General features: G+C 28.3%; 2 protein-coding genes across 4 annotated transcripts in view; one reads left to right on the plus strand and one right to left on the minus strand.

Annotated features, from left to right (window-relative positions):
- Positions 1 to 13413, plus strand: part of LOC117173426 (lipase 3-like) — a 21825-nt gene extending 8412 nt beyond the window's left edge. Inside the window, exons 1-8 of one of the 3 annotated variants that reach the window (XM_033361983.1) lie at positions 2134 to 2275; positions 2393 to 2492; positions 4020 to 4200; positions 6709 to 6823; positions 7210 to 7450; positions 9740 to 9898; positions 12780 to 13007; positions 13137 to 13411. In XM_033361983.1, the coding sequence (XP_033217874.1) occupies positions 2403 to 2492; positions 4020 to 4200; positions 6709 to 6823; positions 7210 to 7450; positions 9740 to 9898; positions 12780 to 13007; positions 13137 to 13292 (1170 nt within the window). In that variant the 5' untranslated portion in view covers positions 2134 to 2275; positions 2393 to 2402 and the 3' untranslated portion in view covers positions 13293 to 13411. Of the gene's footprint in view, positions 1 to 2133; positions 2276 to 2392; positions 2493 to 4019; positions 4201 to 6708; positions 6824 to 7209; positions 7451 to 9739; positions 9899 to 12779; positions 13008 to 13136 lie in introns of those variants that run through there. The other 2 variants (XM_033361984.1, XM_033361985.1) reach the window with 2 other exon arrangements.
- Positions 13414 to 16482: 3069 nt separating this feature from the next.
- On the minus strand, positions 16483 to 16905 carry LOC117173946. The gene has a single exon (XM_033362594.1). The coding sequence runs from the start codon at positions 16903 to 16905 to the stop codon at positions 16483 to 16485; it is 423 nt and encodes a 140-aa protein (XP_033218485.1).
- Between the last annotated feature and the right edge of the window lie 2257 nt (positions 16906 to 19162).

Genomic DNA, 19162 nt, shown 5'->3' on the forward strand with positions numbered 1-19162 from the left:
AGTTTTTATCTGAAAATTGACCTATTCCATTTTTTATAGAAATTTTATCGTGTTTATTGTATGAGTTAAAAATGCAACTGTTTGGTAGATAATTCATGTATTTTGTGAAAAGATAATTTTTTAAATAAAAATTTAAGTACTTTGTTAAAAAATCATTTTTTTAATTGAATTTTCATCTCTATTATAACTACTCTGATAAAAATTTATTTTATACATATGTGGGTACAAGTAAATTTTTTAGACTTACAATTAAAGCATTCAATTTTTAGTTAAAAATTTATATTTTTCAGTTAAAAATATAACGTTTTTGGTTAAAAATGTAAAAATGTTTGGTAGAAAATTAAACTTTTCCGTTGCAATATAAATTTTTTTCTTAAAAATTATTTTTTTTTTATCTGAAAATGCAACTATTCTATGTTTGGTTCAAACTTGAATCTGTAATTCGTTTCTTGTCGTTGAAATTATATTTTTTGCATTGAAAAATAAACTAGTCTAATTTTTTTGTTGAAAAAATCTATTTTTGTTAGTTAAAAATTAAACTATTTGATTAACATTTTTTTTAATGCAATATTTTTATTTAAAATGTTAGTTTAAAAAAAAATGAATTCCACTTTTTGTCCAATTTTCAATTAGAGTGAGTGATCATTTGTCCACTTTCTACTTGGAGTGAGTTAATAATTAATTCAAATTAGCTAAAATAATTGCTTAAACTAATTGTTATTGTTTATAGCCATCTTCTTCTATATTAATGTTAGATAGTTGCAGCTTTTCCTAAAATTTTAAAATATTTTTTCAATTCTCAATCAGTGAAGTAATAATTGATTGAAATTTAAAAAAAATAATAGTTTAAACAATTTATTACTATTTCTAATAATATTTCCTTTGCTAAAAGGTTAAAATTTCCGGTTTTTTCTGTAATATTGATTCATTTCGTCTATTTTCAAATGGGGTGACCTAATATTAAATTAAATTTATCAAAAGTAATTTTATAAACAAATTATTATTGTTTATAACTATCTTAATCTATATTTCTACCAGATATTTACGTTTTTGTCTGAAATGCTTAACTTTTTGTCTACTTTTCACTTAGTGAAGTAATAATTCATCAAGGTTAACGAACGCAATTGTTTAAAAAGTTTATTACTGTTTATAACTATCTTCTCTTAAATAACTGCTAAAACCTTGTTGCTTGTTCTGTAAGTTTCAACTTTTTATCTACTTTTTAAATGGAGTGGGGCAACAATTAACTCTTGTGAACAAACGTAATTGTTTAAACAAATTATTTTTATTTATAACTAGATCCTCCTATAGTAACGCTAGAAATATGCAGCTTTTTCTGAAATGTGTTGCTTTTTGTCCACTGCTTACTTACTTAGGTGAAAATTAATGCAAATTAACAAACAAAATTGTTAAAGTAATTTATTACTAAAAATTATCTTCTCTTAGAGTAAAGGAAGTTGCGTGTTTTTCTAACATTTTCAGCTTTGATTTTTTATTTAGGAACAGATAATAAATATTAATATTAATTTAAACAAAAAGGCTCTCACTAAATACTTCAAAAGAATTTATTTTTAATATGATTAACATAGAAAATTTTGAAGAATATTTCAAATATCTGTTTTACTTCAGAGAAATGTATTCACAAACAAGAAAAAGATTGTTTAAAAAATAATTCTCTAAATTCTGTATTTATTATTTGTTCATAATTAAAAAGCTGAAGCAAATTAAAAAATTTCAGAAAAACGTAGACAGATTTTTCATCACTTTCTGGACCGCCCCCCTTCCCCCAAATTTCCACGTTTCCTTATACAATTTTAAAAATTTATTTGACCATTTTTATATCCCTCCCCCATAAAACTGTACCTCGCTCTCTCAGAACGTAGATAATTGTTTACAACTTTTTTCCTTTCCCCTTAAATCTGTTTACGTTAAAAATATAATGATACATTGATACAATAAAGCGAAAATATATAAACAAATTGCGCAGACGTGGCAGAGGTCAGGTTTCGGAAATACCGTAATGATTTTTATAATCTAAAAAAGATAATATTTTACTGAATCATTTCCGCGAAGACAACTTCATAATGTTGTGCAATTTATTTTTCTCCACCAGTTGGAGTTGGCGACTCATGTCGTCAGCTAGAAGTTATATATGAATGTAAATGTGAATAGAAAACAGATAATGTTGATATTTTAGATTGTTCACATATTGTTAATTAAATGTTAAAGAAAAGTCTTTGAAAAGAAAATATTGATTTTAAACCATTTTTTAACGGTGTGTTTTTTATTTGAGTGTAATTTCCTATTTTTTCTGGAATTTTTAGTAGTAAATTGAAATAATTAAAAATATTGAGTATTAAATCTAGATTTTTTATTTGTTAAAATTTTTCAGAAGCAGTAAAATGAATGGTTCTTTATTTACTATTTTATTGCTCGCCGGATTCTGCGCTGGACAATTATTGGATGTTGATCCTGCTGTTAATTTGGATACGGTATGTTTTTATATTTTCAAACTACGCTTAAGAATAATTAAAATAGTATTTTAATTATAAAAATTTACATTTTTATTTTTGTTTAAAAAGTAATCTACTTATTTTAGTTTTTAGATAATAAGTTTTGAATTTTTCTTTCTCATAAAGGAAACTTTGTAATGGTAAAAATTTGGAATTTTTTAAAATTGATCTAATTAAAGATTAGACAATTTAAAAATATCTAATATAATGTATTTATTTCATTTTTTTAGCACCTTATAATATTTAAAAATCGATTTTTTATAATAAAATTTTTCTATTAACATAATTCAAAGTTAATGCAAGAATAAAAGAAATCCTTGGTTGGAGAAGAATCGATTGACCTATAATATTATTACAATTTATTAATGGGTAATGAAGTTTGCTCATTTGTATTATATTAAAAATCTATTTTATAGTAAAAATTTGCTCATTCTTATCATTTAAAGTTGACACAAAAATAAAAAAGATTTCTTGATTCGAGGCCAATTAATTGACCTAAATATTAATACACTTTATTGTCGGTAGAATTTAAAGTTGATGCATGAATAGAAAAGACTTTTTTATCATAAATTTTCAAACAAAATTATTCGGAAAATTTAAAAAAAAACCGCAAAGCTAGAAAAGATATTAAATATTTACAAAACTCCCCTTTTCCAGCTCAAAAAGTTGCCATTTCAAATACAAAATTAGATTTGACTGAATTTTCATTGTATTTTAACAATTTTTTCTTTTGTTTTGTAATTTTGTATTTTCTGTGAATTTCTATTTTTAAATTGATGAAAATGAAATTTTTAGTTTGCGTATTATTTAAAAAACTATTCAATTACTACTCGGTTGAAAATTTAACTTCTCTGTTAAAAATTAATTTTATTATTTGAAGATCCATCTTCCTGGTTGAAAATGCAACTATTTTTTTCAAATTCTTTTTTTTAACTTAAGTTTTCAACTAAAAATTTAATTATTCTATTTCTGTTTGAAAAATTAATTCTTTTTAGTTCAAAATTCAATAATTTGGTTGAAATTTTATATATTTCATTAAAATTTGGTCTTTCTTGGTAGAAAACTGATTTTATTGATTAAAAATTCAATTATTTTACTGAAATTTGACCTTCTTTGTTAAAAATTTATTTTATTATTTGAAGATCCATCACTGGTTGAAAATGCAACTATTTTGTTAAATATATATTGTTTATTTTAAGTTAATTCTTTAAATAACACTTTTGAGATTCTATTTTTGATTAAAATTTGAACGTTTTTAGTTGAAAATTTAACAATTATGTTGAAAATTTAAGCTACTGTAAGTTCGTATTTAAAAAAATTAATCATTTTTGTAATTAATTTTTATAACTGTATATTTAATTCGTCTATTTTTGTTTAAATGAAGATACAATACAATAATAATAAAAATTAATTAAGAAACAAATATAATTTCCTGTAATTATTTATTTTAAAAGTAAATAAATTTAAAGAATTCTGACACAATACGAAAATAATTTTATCTACTAGCCTGGACTGATAAGACAAGCTGGATATCCGGCCGAGGCACATGTTGCAGAGACGGAAGATGGTTTTTTATTAACAATGCATCGTATTCCTGGACCTGAAGGATCAACCCCTGTGTTTGTACAACACGGTTTGCTGGGCAGTTCTGCTGATTGGGTTATCACTGGAAGGGGCAAAGCCCTCGGTAAAAGAAACAAAAACTTTAGTTTCCTCTTTACATTTTTAATTGCAAATACTTGACATTTTATCGTTTTCTTTGTTAATTATTTTTTAATGAAAAATAGTGTATGCTATTTTAATATTAGGAAACAAAAATTAGTGAAAGTAAAAGGCGACATTTGCCTAAAAAATAGAGTTTCCCAGCCCTTTCTATCTCTTGTCTATCTCTTATCATCTCCTGTCTCTCTCTCTCTCTTTCGCCCGCTCCCCCCCCCCTTTCTGACATTCTCGTCTTTTCTATCCCAGCCCAAGTCTCCACTATCCACCCTCTATCTTTGTCTATCTCGATTCCAATCCATATTCACACCTGTCTTTTTCAATCCCCTCTGTACTATCACTGCCTAACTCTTTAAAATCCTCGTCTATCTTTTTCTATCTCTTTATCAATCTAAATTTCGTTCTGTCTCTTTCAATCCCGTCTTTACTCTCATTGCCTGGCTTTCTACTATCCTCGTCTATTTTTTTCTATCTCTTTCCATTCATATTCACTTCTACCTCATTGTCAATCTAAATTCTCTCCTGTCTGTTTCAATCTCCTTTTTCCTATCACTGCCTAACTCTCTAGTACATATAATGCTTCCTCCAATCCCCTCTTTACTATCACTACCTATCTCTCTGCTATACACCATACTTACTTTAATTCCTTTTTTACTTTTACTGCCTAACTCTCTACTATCCTTGCCTATCTTTTTCTATCTCTTTGTGAATCCATATTAACTCATATCTCTTTCAATCCCCTCATTAATATCACTGCCTAACTCTTTAAAATCCTCGTCTATCTTTTTCTATCTCTTTATCAATCTAAATTTCGTTCTGTCTCTTTCAATCCCGTCTTTACTCTCACTGCCTGGCTTTCTACTATCCTCGTCTATTTTTTTCTATCTCTTTCCATTCATATTCACTTCTACCTCATTGTCAATCTAAATTCTCTCGTGTCTGTTTCAATCTCCTTTTTACTATCCCTGCCTAACTCTCTAGTACATATAATGCTTCCTCCAATCCCCTCTTTACTATCACTACCTATCTCTCTACTATACACCATACTTACTTTAATTCCTTTTTTACTTTTACTGCCTAACTCTCTACTATCCTTGCCTATCTTTTTCTATCTCTTTGTGAATCCATATTAACTCATATCTCTTTCAATCCCCTCATTAATACCACTGCCTATCTTTCTACTATCTACCGCTATCGTTTTTATCTCTTCGTCAATCCATATTTTTTCCTGTCTCTTTCAATCCCTTTTTTACTATCACTGCCTATCTCTCTACTATAAACACTACTTCCTTCAATTCCCTCCTTAGTATCACTGCCTAACTCTCTACTATCCTCGTCTATCTTTCCTATCTCTTTGTCAATCGAGATTTACTCCTATCTCTTTTAATCGCCTCTTTATTATCACTGACTGTCTCTCTACTATACACACTACTTCCTTCGATTCCCTTCTTACTATCGCCGCCTAACTCTCTACTAATTCGATTCGACACCATTTATGTCCCAGATTATTCCAGGGATAACCCGTCGGAATATCCTGCGAGTCGGAAATTTCTATATCCCCGTGGATATATGTTGATCCGGGATAACGCGTACACAGTCCCGACTAAAAAAAATTATACGTCTGAGATATCCACATTAGGGATATTCGCAAGGGTTAGCTCGACCATAGTCTTAACGAACTAATTTATTTATTTCCTAATTTATTCTAGAACACACTTGTAACAGGGTTCTAGAACTTCGATATAAAACCGTTACGGCACAGTTATAAAATAAACTTGAACCAAATATTATAGAGCGTCTGTGATCAGTTTGTTCTAGAACAATTCCATAGCAACTGTTACAGAACAGTGCTGTCACATAGTTCGAGAACAGCCCTGTCACAGTGTTCTAGAACACTGTTACCTTTTTGTTTTAGAAGAGTTCGTTCACAATTTTGTCACAGTTTTCTAGAACGCTGTTACCTTTTTGTTCTAGAACAGTTCTGTCAACAACTTGTAACAACTGTTATAGAACACAGTTCCTTTTTTGATCTGGAACAGTTACAGAACGTGTTTGCTGGGTAAGGGACCTTATGGGTAAGGTTAGGTCCTAACGAATAAGTGAGGTCCTGTGCAGGGGTTTCAGTTTGGGCTGCAAATCCCTAAAAACGAAATGTGGATGGTTATGTAATACTTATCCGTATCTTACCTTGGCGAAATTCTTTCACAACAACTCACGTCCACACGAATTGAGATATCGAGTTGAAAGTCTGGGAAATTAAATGAAAGTCGCTTAAGAAAGTTGTTGCGTAATAATGTCGGTAAGGTAGGAATCCGAAAAGTATTACATGGTCTTAAATTAAAAATTGCAAGTACTTGATACTTTCTTTTGTTATTTTTTTTATTTGAGTGCGTCTTCATACTACTCTAAAATTATAAAACAAACGAAATTTTTAAATAAATTAAAATATAATTTTAATCATTTTTTAAATTGCTAGGTTTTATCCTTGCGGATTTAGGATATGATGTCTGGATGGGAAATATGCGTGGAAATACTTATTCCAGATCCCACAAAACTATTCCCGTAACAGATTCAAGATTTTGGGACTTTAGGTAAGAATAAATGTGTTTCGGAAAAAAGTTTCATCGAAATTAATTAGTCAAATGTAAATTTAATTTTTCAACACGAGTTTTCACAAGATTTGGCATGTCTTCAGTTATATGCCATGTAACACTTACAGATTTTCTACATTACCGACATTTTTTTCGCAACAATTTACACCTAAACAAATTTATATACATATCTAGTTTAAAACCAGGAAAATTAAAATTTTAAAAACACTAAGAAACATTTCTAGGATCCAAAATTCAAAAAATTAAAAAAAAATTATTTTTGAAAATTTCGAAAAAAATGTGGGCAAGGTAGGAATCAGGGAAGTATGTCATGGCCATAATTATCTAAATTGTGGAAAATCAAATGTCCCGATTATTCATCTTAGTTTTCACGAGGTGGGCCTTTACGATTTGCCAGCGATGATATCTTACGTAACAAAAAAGAAAAATCAGAGTTTGATATATATTGGTCATTCAATGGGTACAACTGCATTTTACGTAATGGCTACACAAAGACCTGACATGAATTCAAATGTACGAGTAATGTTCAGCCTCGCTCCAGTTGCTTTTATGAGACACATAAAAAGTCCAATTAGGATCCTGGCACCTCTTGCAAATGAAATTGAGGTAACCTCCTTTGAAATTCATTTTATCATTTTTGGAATTTGATAAATATAACTCTTATCGACAACCCGTAAAACAGATTAGATTCCTTTCCGTACTAAAAACTTTACTTTGCCCTGTCGATAAAACAGGTGTTCTACTTTTTAATAAAGCCAAATCTGTTTTACCGGCCGATGATAAGTAACAATGCCAATCCTCCGTTCTCAACATTTTTCAAAATAAGTCACGTCCAACATAAATTGAGTAGAGATCCTCTAGGTAGAGTTCTGCCACAATTCCCCACTGTTTTGATTGGCTACAATTAAACCGGAACCGGAAACAATGAAAAGCGCGCGATTTTCAAACCAGAATATTCTTTTATTTTGTTAAAATTAGTGTTTTTGGTAGAGAATAATCTTCTTGGTTACAATATTTTGTTCAAAACTTGTTCTTTGTTTCATTGAACTTTTTTTTTAACCCAAATTTAGTTATTCGACATTTGATTGAAAAGTGACCTTTTGTAGTTGAAAATTCAATTGTTTAGTTGAACATTTATGTGTTTTGTCCAAAGTTAATTTTCTTGGTAAAAGATTAATGTTCGTACTTGAAAATTCATTTTCTTGAGTGAAATATTTATAGTTCTTATTAAAAATTTATGTTTTTGGTTAAAAATTAGTTTATTTTGTCGAAAATTTGTTTTGTTTGTTCGAAAATATTTTTTTAACTGAACATTTAACTATTCTATGTTTGATTTAATATATGCATTAAAAAAATTCAACTATTTTGTTAAAAGTTCAAATATATATTTAGTTGAAAATCCATCTTTTTTGATGAAACATTAATATTCTTGTTTAAAAATGTATGTCTTTGGTTGAAAATTCAACTACTACGTTGAAAATTCATTTTTTGGATGAAAATTAATTTTTTGTTTATTTAAAAACAGAACTGTTTTCTTGAAAATTGTTCGTTTATTGGTTGAGAATAATTTCGATAGCTAAAAATTCAACTGTTTAAATCCAAATCCATGTATATGTAGAAAATTAATGTTTGGGGTTGAAAATTTATCTTTTTGGTTAAAAGTGCGTCTTTCTTTGGTAACAATTGAATGTTTCTAGACCATTCCATTTTTGGATTAAAAATTATATTTTTTAGTTGAAAATTTAAACTACTTGATTAAAAATTAATGTATTTTGACAAAGCTTAATTTTTTTGTAGAAAAATAATATTCAATTGAAAATTCATTCTTTAGGTTGGAAATTCGTCTTTTTTGGTATAATATTAATATCCTTAGTCTATTCACTTTTTGATTTAAAAATGCTCTTTTTTAGATAAAAATTTAATAGAAAAAAAAGATTGGATTGAAAATTAATTTATTTGGCCAAAAGTTAATTTTTTCTAGAAAATTAATCCACGCGGTTGAAAAATCAACGTTTTGGTTGAAAATAGGTCTTTTTGGTAGAAAATTAATCTTCTTAATTGGAAATTCTTCTTTATATTTAGAAATTCAACTATTTGGTTACAAATTCATTTTTCGGGGGGAAAAATTCATAATTTTTGTTGAAAATAATTAATCTTTTTGGCTGAAAATTGATATATTTTGTTGATTTATAATTTTCATTAAAAATGTGTCTTTTTGAGTAGAAAATTGATCCTTTTGGTTGCAAATTTATTCATTTTGTTGAAGATTTGGGTTTTTTGGTAAAAAGTTTATCTTTTTGGTTAGAAGCTCAACCAATTTGTTTAAAAATTCATTTTTGTTAGACATAATTAATAATTTTCGGTCAAATTCATCTTGTTGATCAAAAATTTTATCTTTTTGGTTGATAAATCATCTATTGGGTTAAAAATTCATATTTTTTCTGGAAGATTCAGTAGAAATTTTTTTTAAATTTATATCTTTTAGTTTAAAATTGAACTATTTCATTGAAAAATCGTCATTTTTGATTAAAAATTAATTTTTTTTACTAAAGAAATGTACAATTTCAACTTTGGTTTAAAATATGAAATTTACCTTTTTTTTTGTTGAAAATTCGACTTCCTTCGTAGAAATTAATCTATTTGGTTGAAGATTCATCATATAAGTATAAAATTAATTTTTGCAGTTAAAAATTCATGTATTTTGTTGAAAACTCGTTTTTTTTTTGTAAAAAACAATATATTCTTCTGTGTGAGCCTGTGTGAGTTTGTGTCTCAACTCTACCTAGAAGATCTCAAAAATTGAGATTTTGAGTTGAAAACTTGGGTAATTGTCGGTAAGGTAGGAATCGAGTAAGTATTAGATGGCCTTGATAAATAATATAAATTAATTTTTAGCTGATAGCGCAATTTCTTGGAAAGAACGAATTTCTTCCTCAAAATAGAGTTTTAAGATTGCTCGCGAAATTCGGATGCGACCTTGACACTCTCGAAGAAGAAATATGTACTAATGCAATGTTTGTTATATTTGGATTTGATGCGGGTGAATTTAATATGGTAAGTGTTTTATTAAAAATAAAAATGTATTTTCTTTTAAATTTGTTGTAAAAGTAATTAATAGTGTTTGAAAAATTTCTCTCGGCATTTTTTATAAATAGCGTTCTGAAATTCCCTACAATTTATGTTGAGCAAATCCTCTCGAGAATATTCTCAGCATCTAATTTTAATTTAATACTTTAAATTTTTTGTTGAAACAAATATATATCATAACTACAGGTCAGATAATTCCAGAAAGTCAGCAAATATTCCAGGAAAAACCTAACAAACAGTGTTCTGAAATTTTCGATAAACTTAAAAAACATTTTTTTTTTCAAAATTTAATTATTTAGTTGAAAATTATGTTTTGTTGAAAATTCATTGCTTTAACTGAAAATTCAGCTCGTACATGTTTAATTAAGAATTTAACTAATTAAGGTGAAAATGCAAATATTTACTTTAAAATTCCTGTTTTTTTATTAAAAACTTGAATTTGATGGGACAATATTATTTTAATCTTCTTGGTGACTAATTAATCTTTTTGGCTGGAAATTCCTTTAAAAATTCAAAAGTTGGTTAAAAATTCATATTATTGTTCGAAAATTATATTATTTCGTTGGAAATTGACTTTAATTTTATTGGAAATATTTTTTTTACTCGGAATTTAACTACATTATTTGTTCTGCTATGTTTTAGACGAAAATTCAACTAATTGTTTAAAATCCGTCTTTTTTGGTAGAAGAGTACTCTCATTAGTTGAAACTTAATCTTTTTGGATAAAAATTCATTTCTTTGGTAAAAACTGAACAATTTTGTTAAAAATCCGTTTCTTTTTGTGTTGAGAATATATTTTAGTAACTGAAAATTTAAGTATTTTATTTTTTGTAGAAAATTTAACTATTCGATTTTTTAAAGAATTCATTGTTTTGACTAGAAAAAAACTATTTAATTAAAAAATTGTTTTTTGTTGATAGAAAATTCATTTTTTGGGTTGAAAATTTCACTGTTTGTTCAACAATTCGAATTTTTGGTTGAAAATTCAATATTGTGATTAAAAATTAATTTCTTCGATTAAAAATTCGGTTTTTTAGTTACAAAATAATTCTTTCAGCTGAAGATGGAACTATTTCATTATTGTTAAAAAATAAATATTTTTCAGTTGAAAATTTATATTGATCAGTTGAAAATTTATATTTAAAGATGAAAATGAATGAATTTTGCCCAAAACACTTTTTTGCATTGTTTTTTAAATTCACTTCTCTAACTGCAAATTGAATTAACCTATTTTTTTGTAAATTTATTTTTTCAATTGAAAATTTATAACTTCTATTGAAACTGTATCTTTTTTGGCAGAACATTCATTCTTTGGATTTATAATTGAATTATTTTGTTGACAATTTAATTTTTTGTTTAAAAGATAATTCTTCTAACTAAAAATTTAACTATTTTATTTTTTGTAGAAAATTTATGTAATTCGTTGAAAATGAATTTTTTTGTATTTGAAGATTCATCATTTTTGTTGAAAATCCAATTTAACTATTCCATTTCTTGTTAAAAATTTACCTTTCTTCACAAAAATGTAATCTTTTTCGTTAAGAAATTATCTGTTTTGTAGAAAATTTAACTACTATATTTCTTATTCAGAATTCATTTTTGACAGAAAAAACGATTTAATTAAAAAGTTGTTTTTCGCTGATAGAAAATTCATCTTATGGGTTGCAAATTCAACTATTTGGTCACAAATCCAAATTTTTGGTTAAAAGTTCGTTTTTTAGTCAAAAATCAATTTTTTTTATCTTAAGATGAAGCTATTTTATTTTTGTTTGAAAATTTATAATTATAGTTGAAAATTAATTAATTTTGCTTAAAACTCGTTCTTTCTTTTTTTTAAATTTACTTCTCTAACTGCAAATTGAATTATCCTACTTTTTTTTGTAAATTTATCTTTTTTATTAAAAATTTAAATATTTTATCGAAACTGTATCTTTTTTGATCGAAAATACATCTTTGGGACTTAAAATTGAATTATTTTGTTGTTTAAAAATTGATTGTTTTAACTCAAAATATAATTCTCCTATTTTCGGGCCAACAACAGTTTTTTAGCTGAAAACAAAATATTTTGTGGAGGATTGTTTATTTTTTGGTTAAACATTATTTTTCTAGCATTTAAACTATTGTAATTTTGGTTGAAAATTGATCATGTTTGGATGAAAATTCATGTACTTTGTTGAAAATGCGTTTTTTATTTCTAGAAAATCAATCAATTCATTTTTGTTTCAAAATTTATTTATTTATTTTTTACTTTAAAACATAACTAAAAAGTGTTTAAAACATATTTAGAAGCAAAATTTATTTGCATTGATTTTATTAGTCTTCTAGGTGTATGGTTGGTTTTATACCTGGAAGAATTTAAAAATTGAAATATTGCAGCAACCCTGAAAAAGACCTGTTTAATGCGAATGAAATGTTTGTATTACTTTGACTTTTTTATCATTTAAATTTAGCGCCCTTTCCAATTTGAAACTATACATTTTCCCGGGGAAATTTAAATAATTTTATTATTAATAATAAAGAGAGAAAATACGATTTTTTTCAATCGTAATTCAAAATGCTTAGAAATTCTCATTAAATTCTAAAAGCACATAAAGGTCGAGCATATTTTCATGCGTGAGAATTTCTTTGAGCATTTAAACTCTTTAGAACACTATTTATAAATGATTAATTATTTTGGTAATAGAACTATGGCAGCAGAATGCCACTTACCGACCGTGCAAGGTTTTGTTCCGTGAATTACCGGCTGATGGTTATACCGACTGTCGGTAAGTCAGGATGGGACAAAACCTTGCTTGGTCGATAAGTGGGGTCCTACTGGCATAGTTCTACCACTTATTTGATTTTCCAGACTCTCTTGCCAGTGATTTTAGCCCACACACCTGCTGGAACCTCGACTAAATCGCTAACTCATTTTGCCCAAGAGGTGATTTCTGATAGATTCCGACCTTATGATTATGGAATGTTAAGAAATATAAGAATTTATAATAGCACTGTGCCTCCAGATTACGATTTATCGAAGATCGAAATTCCCATCGCACTTTTTTATGGTGACAATGATTGGTTGGCCAGTACAGCGGTAACTAATTAATTATATAAACAATACAACTTTTTGAATAAATTCTGGAATTATTATTTTGTTCAAAAAATATTTTAAATTAACAAGAGACTACTAGGAGTTTTCAACTTTTTATTATTTCATTTTCAGGACGTGGATAGATTGTACCAGCAACTGCCTAAGGCTTTAGGCAAATTCAGAATCGATTATCCAAAATTCAATCATCTCGATTTTATGTGGGCTATCGACGCCCCGAAACTTGTATACAAAAAAATGATTTCCATGATGGAAAAGTTCAAAAAGTAATGTAAAAGGAGACTGATAGAAAAACCACTATGCCTACATTTTAATACTTTATAAAAGTTTTTAATAGATTAGAAATAAAGCAAAATATTTGTAAAAATTTGGCGAAATATTTTTTTTTTAATCAAAATTTAAAATAAAAAAAATAAAGTTGCGTAGATTTAGTTATTTACATTAAGAAAAGTGATTTTCTTCAGAAAATAAAATTTTTTATTATTTTAGGAAACCGAATTGCATGAAAAGATTTGATGAAAGTTAAAGATAAAATGGATTTTTTCATTTAAATGGAAAAAAGAAATATTTTTCATCATGTCTGAAATATAAAAAAAAGATTTTATTAAAGTTAAAGATGAAATGAATTTGTCAACTTAAGAGTAAAAGTGCTTAGAAATCTGGTTGGTTTTTTTTCGGAAATAGAAATGCATACAAATATTTTATAAAATTTGACGATAAAATAATTTTTTTCATTTTTAATAGGAAAAAGAATTTAGAAAATTTTCGTTTGTTAAAAAAAAAATGTAAATTAATTTAAAGGCAAAAGTATAATCTCTCAGGACAATATCGGTGACCCAGTTTATTTTCTAACTTTAATCATTTTTCGCATCAATCAATACGAAGGCCGAACTTAAACTCATTAAGTTGGTAATTACATTTCTGTGTTTCACTATTCTCTTTGTGGGAATTTATCTCTAAAATTGAAAAGCGATTTTTAGAAAATTTTATCAAATTAATGCAAAAATTTAAAAAATATTCCTGCAGCTTCGAGTATACTCCAAACAGTTTCAAATTGTTTTTGTGAAAAAGACAAGTTTGAAAAAAAAAACACTTAACTTTTCAACAAAATATAAAAATGACCAAAAAGAATGAACTTTCAAGCAAAAATAGTTGCATTCGACGAAAAATATGAATTTTGAAGAAAATACTTGAATCCTCAACCAAAAAAGATTAGTTTTCAACGAAGGAATTGTGTTTTTAGTCAAAAATGAATTTTTATTCAAAAAATAAAAAATAAATTGTGGACTAAATAGTTACATTTTATACTAAAATAGTTGAATTATTAAACAAACAGAAAAATAAGAATTTTCAACAAAACAAAAATTGTAGAATTTTTAAGCCAAAACGGATTTTATAACAAAATAGTTGAATTTTTATCCCAAAAACACAAATTTGACAAAAAATCAATTGAATTTAAAAAAAGAGAAAAAATGAATTTCAAAGAAAGTTTCCAAATTTTGAACCAAAAGTTCAATTTTCAAAAGAAAATGTAAATTTTAAACCAAAAACATTAATTTAAAAAAAAAACGAATTTTAAACCATGATCCCATTATCCCAAAAAGACGAATTTGGCAGAAAAGCAGTTGAGTTTTCAAGCAAAACAATAAGTGACTTTTAAATAAAGTTCCCTTTTCTGTATTATTTCCAAAACTTCTATTTTTTATTTTTACATTTTCATCATTTATGATTGAAAAAGTATTAGAGTTGTCCGAAATTTTACGCCACCGTTTTTCAACGGATCCCCGCGTTTCGGGACCCCTTAAATCCGAAAATCAAGTTTTTACGATGGAGTCTGTCTGTCTGCCTGTCCGTCTATCCGACCGTCCATCCGTAAACACGATAACTCTCGAAAAAATAAACGGATCAAAGCCATCTTTGGCACACTTTTTTTAGGTTCTAAAAGAAAGGACGAGTTCGTTGACCAGCCATTTTTGATAAAAAGTCAAAAAGCAATTTAAAGCAATTTAAAATTTTTTAAATCAACCGAAAATCAAAATTTTAAGCCAAAAACGCACAATATGAAAAAAAGTTAAGAAAAGAAAAACATTGCTTTTTGAAAGCCCTGCGAGATTATCATAACAAATTTTCGGATTTTCTTGAAAAATCTAAAATTCATATTTTTAATTGCATAAAAAATAATAAAAAATTCCATTTTGTGGTCAAACTATGTAGGATAAGAAAAAAGATGAATTAACAAAAATTGTTATCGCAAAAAATATCTACAATTTCGTTAAGAATCATTTCTTGATAGGACGCGTACTTTTTGTTTTATTCGTAACAAATAAAATTAAAAATAAAAAAAAAAATAAAAATGTGTGGAAAAACGACGGAAGTTACGAGAAAAATAAAGACTCAACAAAGCCTCGAAATTCTCGAAAAAACTCGAAAATCGAGCGCGCAGCGCGAGTGTCACGATGAAAATCTGTACCTCAAAGCTCATAGAGCTTTGAGAAACTTAATCTTTATTAACTATACTTAATTAAGTAGACAATTCAGAATAAGAAGACGCATAAAAATACTGCCATCTTAAAGAGATCTTTTTGATAAAGTTTTATTCAAGCATTCGAAATGCAAGGAATAAATATCCGAGCGCGAAATTCAAACGTCGCGCGCCGTAGGCGCGCTCAAACTTGCGAGTCGCGCGCGCAGCTCGCGACTAGACTTGTTGCCGCGAAGCAGGCAGATTTTTTATCTTATTCTTTACGATTGAAAGAAACTCTAGTCCTCCTATGATTTTATTTTTTGCATAGCTTGTGTAGTTTGTCAAGAAATTAACTTTTTTTAAAATTGTTTTTACGCATAGAAAAAAATTGTGCATCCTATAAAAAATAATTATTAAAAGTTTTTAGTTCTTTTTTGACCAAAACATGGACTTTTTGGATTGCTCATTATTTTTGGTAAGATGAAATTTGGAATTTTCTACTTGTCGACCAAATTAAAAAAGTTGTTATAATAAATGTTTAAAATGCGGTCACTTTTTGAATTTTCATCCAAAATAGCTGGTTTATGAACTTGTTCTTTATTTCCAGGCCTTAAAAAATTGTGCCAAAGGAGAAACCAATCTGACCAATTTTTCAAAAGTTATCGCGCCTACGAAATACAGACTACAGACAGAGGGACAGCCAGACAAACACCTTAGTAAAAGTCGTTTCTCTGGCTCAGGGGGTCTCAAAACGTGGAGATTTGATGAAAACCGACAAAGTTAAATCTCACATAAAACCAATACCTTCTCGTTAGGATGAGAATGTAAAAAAAGATAATAACAAAAAACAGCAAGAACCTTCACCAAATACAGTTTAAGGTGAGGACATACGCTAACTTGTAAAGAGGTAGGTCCTTGGCGTCAACTGTGTTCGAAAATCTCAGTGTATTTTTCATTCGCGCACGCAATGTTTGGTCTTCTTTTTGTGGCATTAATTTATTGTAAGAGACATTTGAGTACAAATGTAAGAGTTATATAAGATAAAATACAATGTTCGATGAAAGATAAAATTCTCGAAAAATGAAACGTATATTTAATTGTTTCATTCAAAGAAGCAACTGTGAATAAAATATTTGCCATTGGAAAAAGACGCATAATAGATACTGTCGCTAATGAAGATGATGGTATGCTGCTAAGCCAGATTGGCATAAATAGTAAGTAAGGGACGATTATTTTGAGATCTCTATGATGAAGTTGTCGAATTTGATCTACAGCAGGATGTCCTCCTCCAGTTACACAAAGAGTCACAGGTCCTTCTACCCACACTTTGTCCTCCTCGCTGTGAAAAACCTGTAGAAATTGAATTTTAAACTTAAAGTAAGAAACGACTACCCGCGTGGAAATGTCGATTGGGGCCATACTTAGGCCCTAGTCAGGACACCCTACTGACAATGAGGCACCAATTTGGCGTCTAAATTACTCCCGGATTGGGTTCAAGTCTGGTTTGTAACGGACGGTTCCAACTATGCCCTATTGGGCGTTCCACTTGGGTAATATTAATTATATTTAATTAACTTAAAATTATAATTTGTTATTAATACACTGCAGTCCCGAAAGAAAAGTTCCCGTTATAGAGGACAAGGTAATTCAGGGGGGCGAGAGAATGACGCTGTTTGGTCAGTGGCAAAAATGTTGCAGGACATTCGCTTCAGTCACTCAGTGCTCAGGTTGTGTGTTGCGTAACTAGGTGTAAGCACGCATTACGAAAATGTCGAAATGGAAACAAGAGGTCACGACCGTTGTCCCAACAAATTTAGTTTGCATCAGGTGTAAAAAATATTTCTTCCTCGAGGAAGTTGAGTTCTAAATGAACCTTAAAGGCAACCAACCAAGTTTTTTAAATGACCCGTCATTAGAGAATCACCTCCAAGTGCACCAGGTGTAAAAAATACATCTCCCTCGAGGAAGCTAAGTTCTAAATGCACCTTGGAGGTAACTAACCAATTTTTTTAATGAGTCGTCAATGTACAATAACCTCCAAGTGCACCAGGTGTAAAAAATACATCTCTCTCGATAAAGTTGAGTTGTAAATAAACCTTGGAGGCAACCAACTAAGTTTTCTCATGACCCGTTACCTAGTGCACTTGGAGGTTATTGTAAAGTGACGCGTCATGAAAAAATTTGGTTGGTTGCCTCCAAGGTTCATTTAGAAATCAACTTCTTCAAGGGAGATGTATTTTTTACAGCTGGTGCTCTTGGAGGTGATTGTCTAATGACGAGTCATTACAAAAATTGGTTGTTTGCCTCTAAGGTTCATTTAGAACTCAACTTCACCAAGGGAGATGTATTTTTTATACATGGTGCACTTGAAGGTTATTTTATAGTGACGGACCATGAAATAATTTATCTGGTTGTCTCCAGGGTTCATTTAGAACTGAACTTTCTCGGGGGAGACGTACTTTTTACACCTGGTGCACTTGGAAGTTATTGTCTAATAACGAGTCTTGACAAAAATTATCCGGTTTCCTCCAAAGTGCATTAAGAACTCAACTACCTCGAGGGATGTGTATTCTTTACAACTGGTGCACTTGGAGGTTATTGTATAATGAAGAGTAATGCAATAAATTGTTTGGTTTCCTGTAGGTTCATTTAGAATTCAACTTTCTCGAGGAAGAAATATTTTTTGCACATGGTGCAAACTAAATATGTTAGGACGACGGCGGGACCTACCGGAGTCGACCTGGGGTAGCGTTAGAGATGGGAAAATTTTATAAAAACTTTCAGATTCCATTACAGGCTGTGAATTGTAGACGGAAAGTTAGTGGAAATTCAACGGCTTTTAAAATAAGAAAAATCAGGTGCCTTAAAACAGTCTCTTTAGCAGAATTTATTTGTTGACCGGGAAATTTACAAACCTTTAGAAGAAAAATCCGGAAAAAGCTGCCTAAGTTCGAATTTAACGGCTTTTAAAATAATGACTTGATTTGTTATCTTTTTCAATTATAATACCATTCAATCAATCTATTTGCAGATGATCTGCCACACTAATATATTTACATTCATGCTGAATCCGTGGATACCACACTTTATCTGCCCATACATATTTACCACACTTGTGCGATTTGGGATTTCGCATTTTTAAATTTCAATAACTCGTGCATACATAAATTAAATGCAACTTACAATATATATTTTTTGGGGTGAAAATTACTATGAAATGCAATAATGATAACAATAATTTAAATAAACAATTTCTAAATAGTAAAAAAAGAAGAAAATTAACAGAACTTTTTGAAATGTCATTTTTATTTCAAAAAATGGTCAATTTTTTGCAATTATCGAAATTATACTATTGTTTTTTTAAATTAAAGATACAAGAACATATTTTCAAGAAAAATTATCAACTACACATTAAATTAGAAATATTTTTTATAGCTGTCTGAAAATAAGGTATTTTTAAAGCATAGCAAAAATAGGCAAAACTTAATCTAGAAGAAAAAGCACATAAAAAATCTATTAATTAATAATATTGTTTATTGTTTAAACAAAAATTATTGTAAAATATTATTATAAAACATTAATACGAGGGTGGATTGATAAGTTTCCGGCCTGACCAAGAAAAACAACGTTTTTAAGAATTTTTTTTTTTATTTCTCAACATAATCTCCTCCAAGGC

The sequence above is a fragment of the Belonocnema kinseyi genome, chromosome 5, assembly GCF_010883055.1.
Source record: "Belonocnema kinseyi isolate 2016_QV_RU_SX_M_011 chromosome 5, B_treatae_v1, whole genome shotgun sequence".
Classification (NCBI taxonomy): Eukaryota; Metazoa; Arthropoda; class Insecta; order Hymenoptera; family Cynipidae; genus Belonocnema; species Belonocnema kinseyi.

Coding starts and splice junctions, on each gene's coding strand:
- LOC117173946 (XM_033362594.1), bottom strand. CDS start 16,905: ATGGCCCCAATCGACATTTCCACGCGGGTAGTCGTTTCTTACTTTAAG.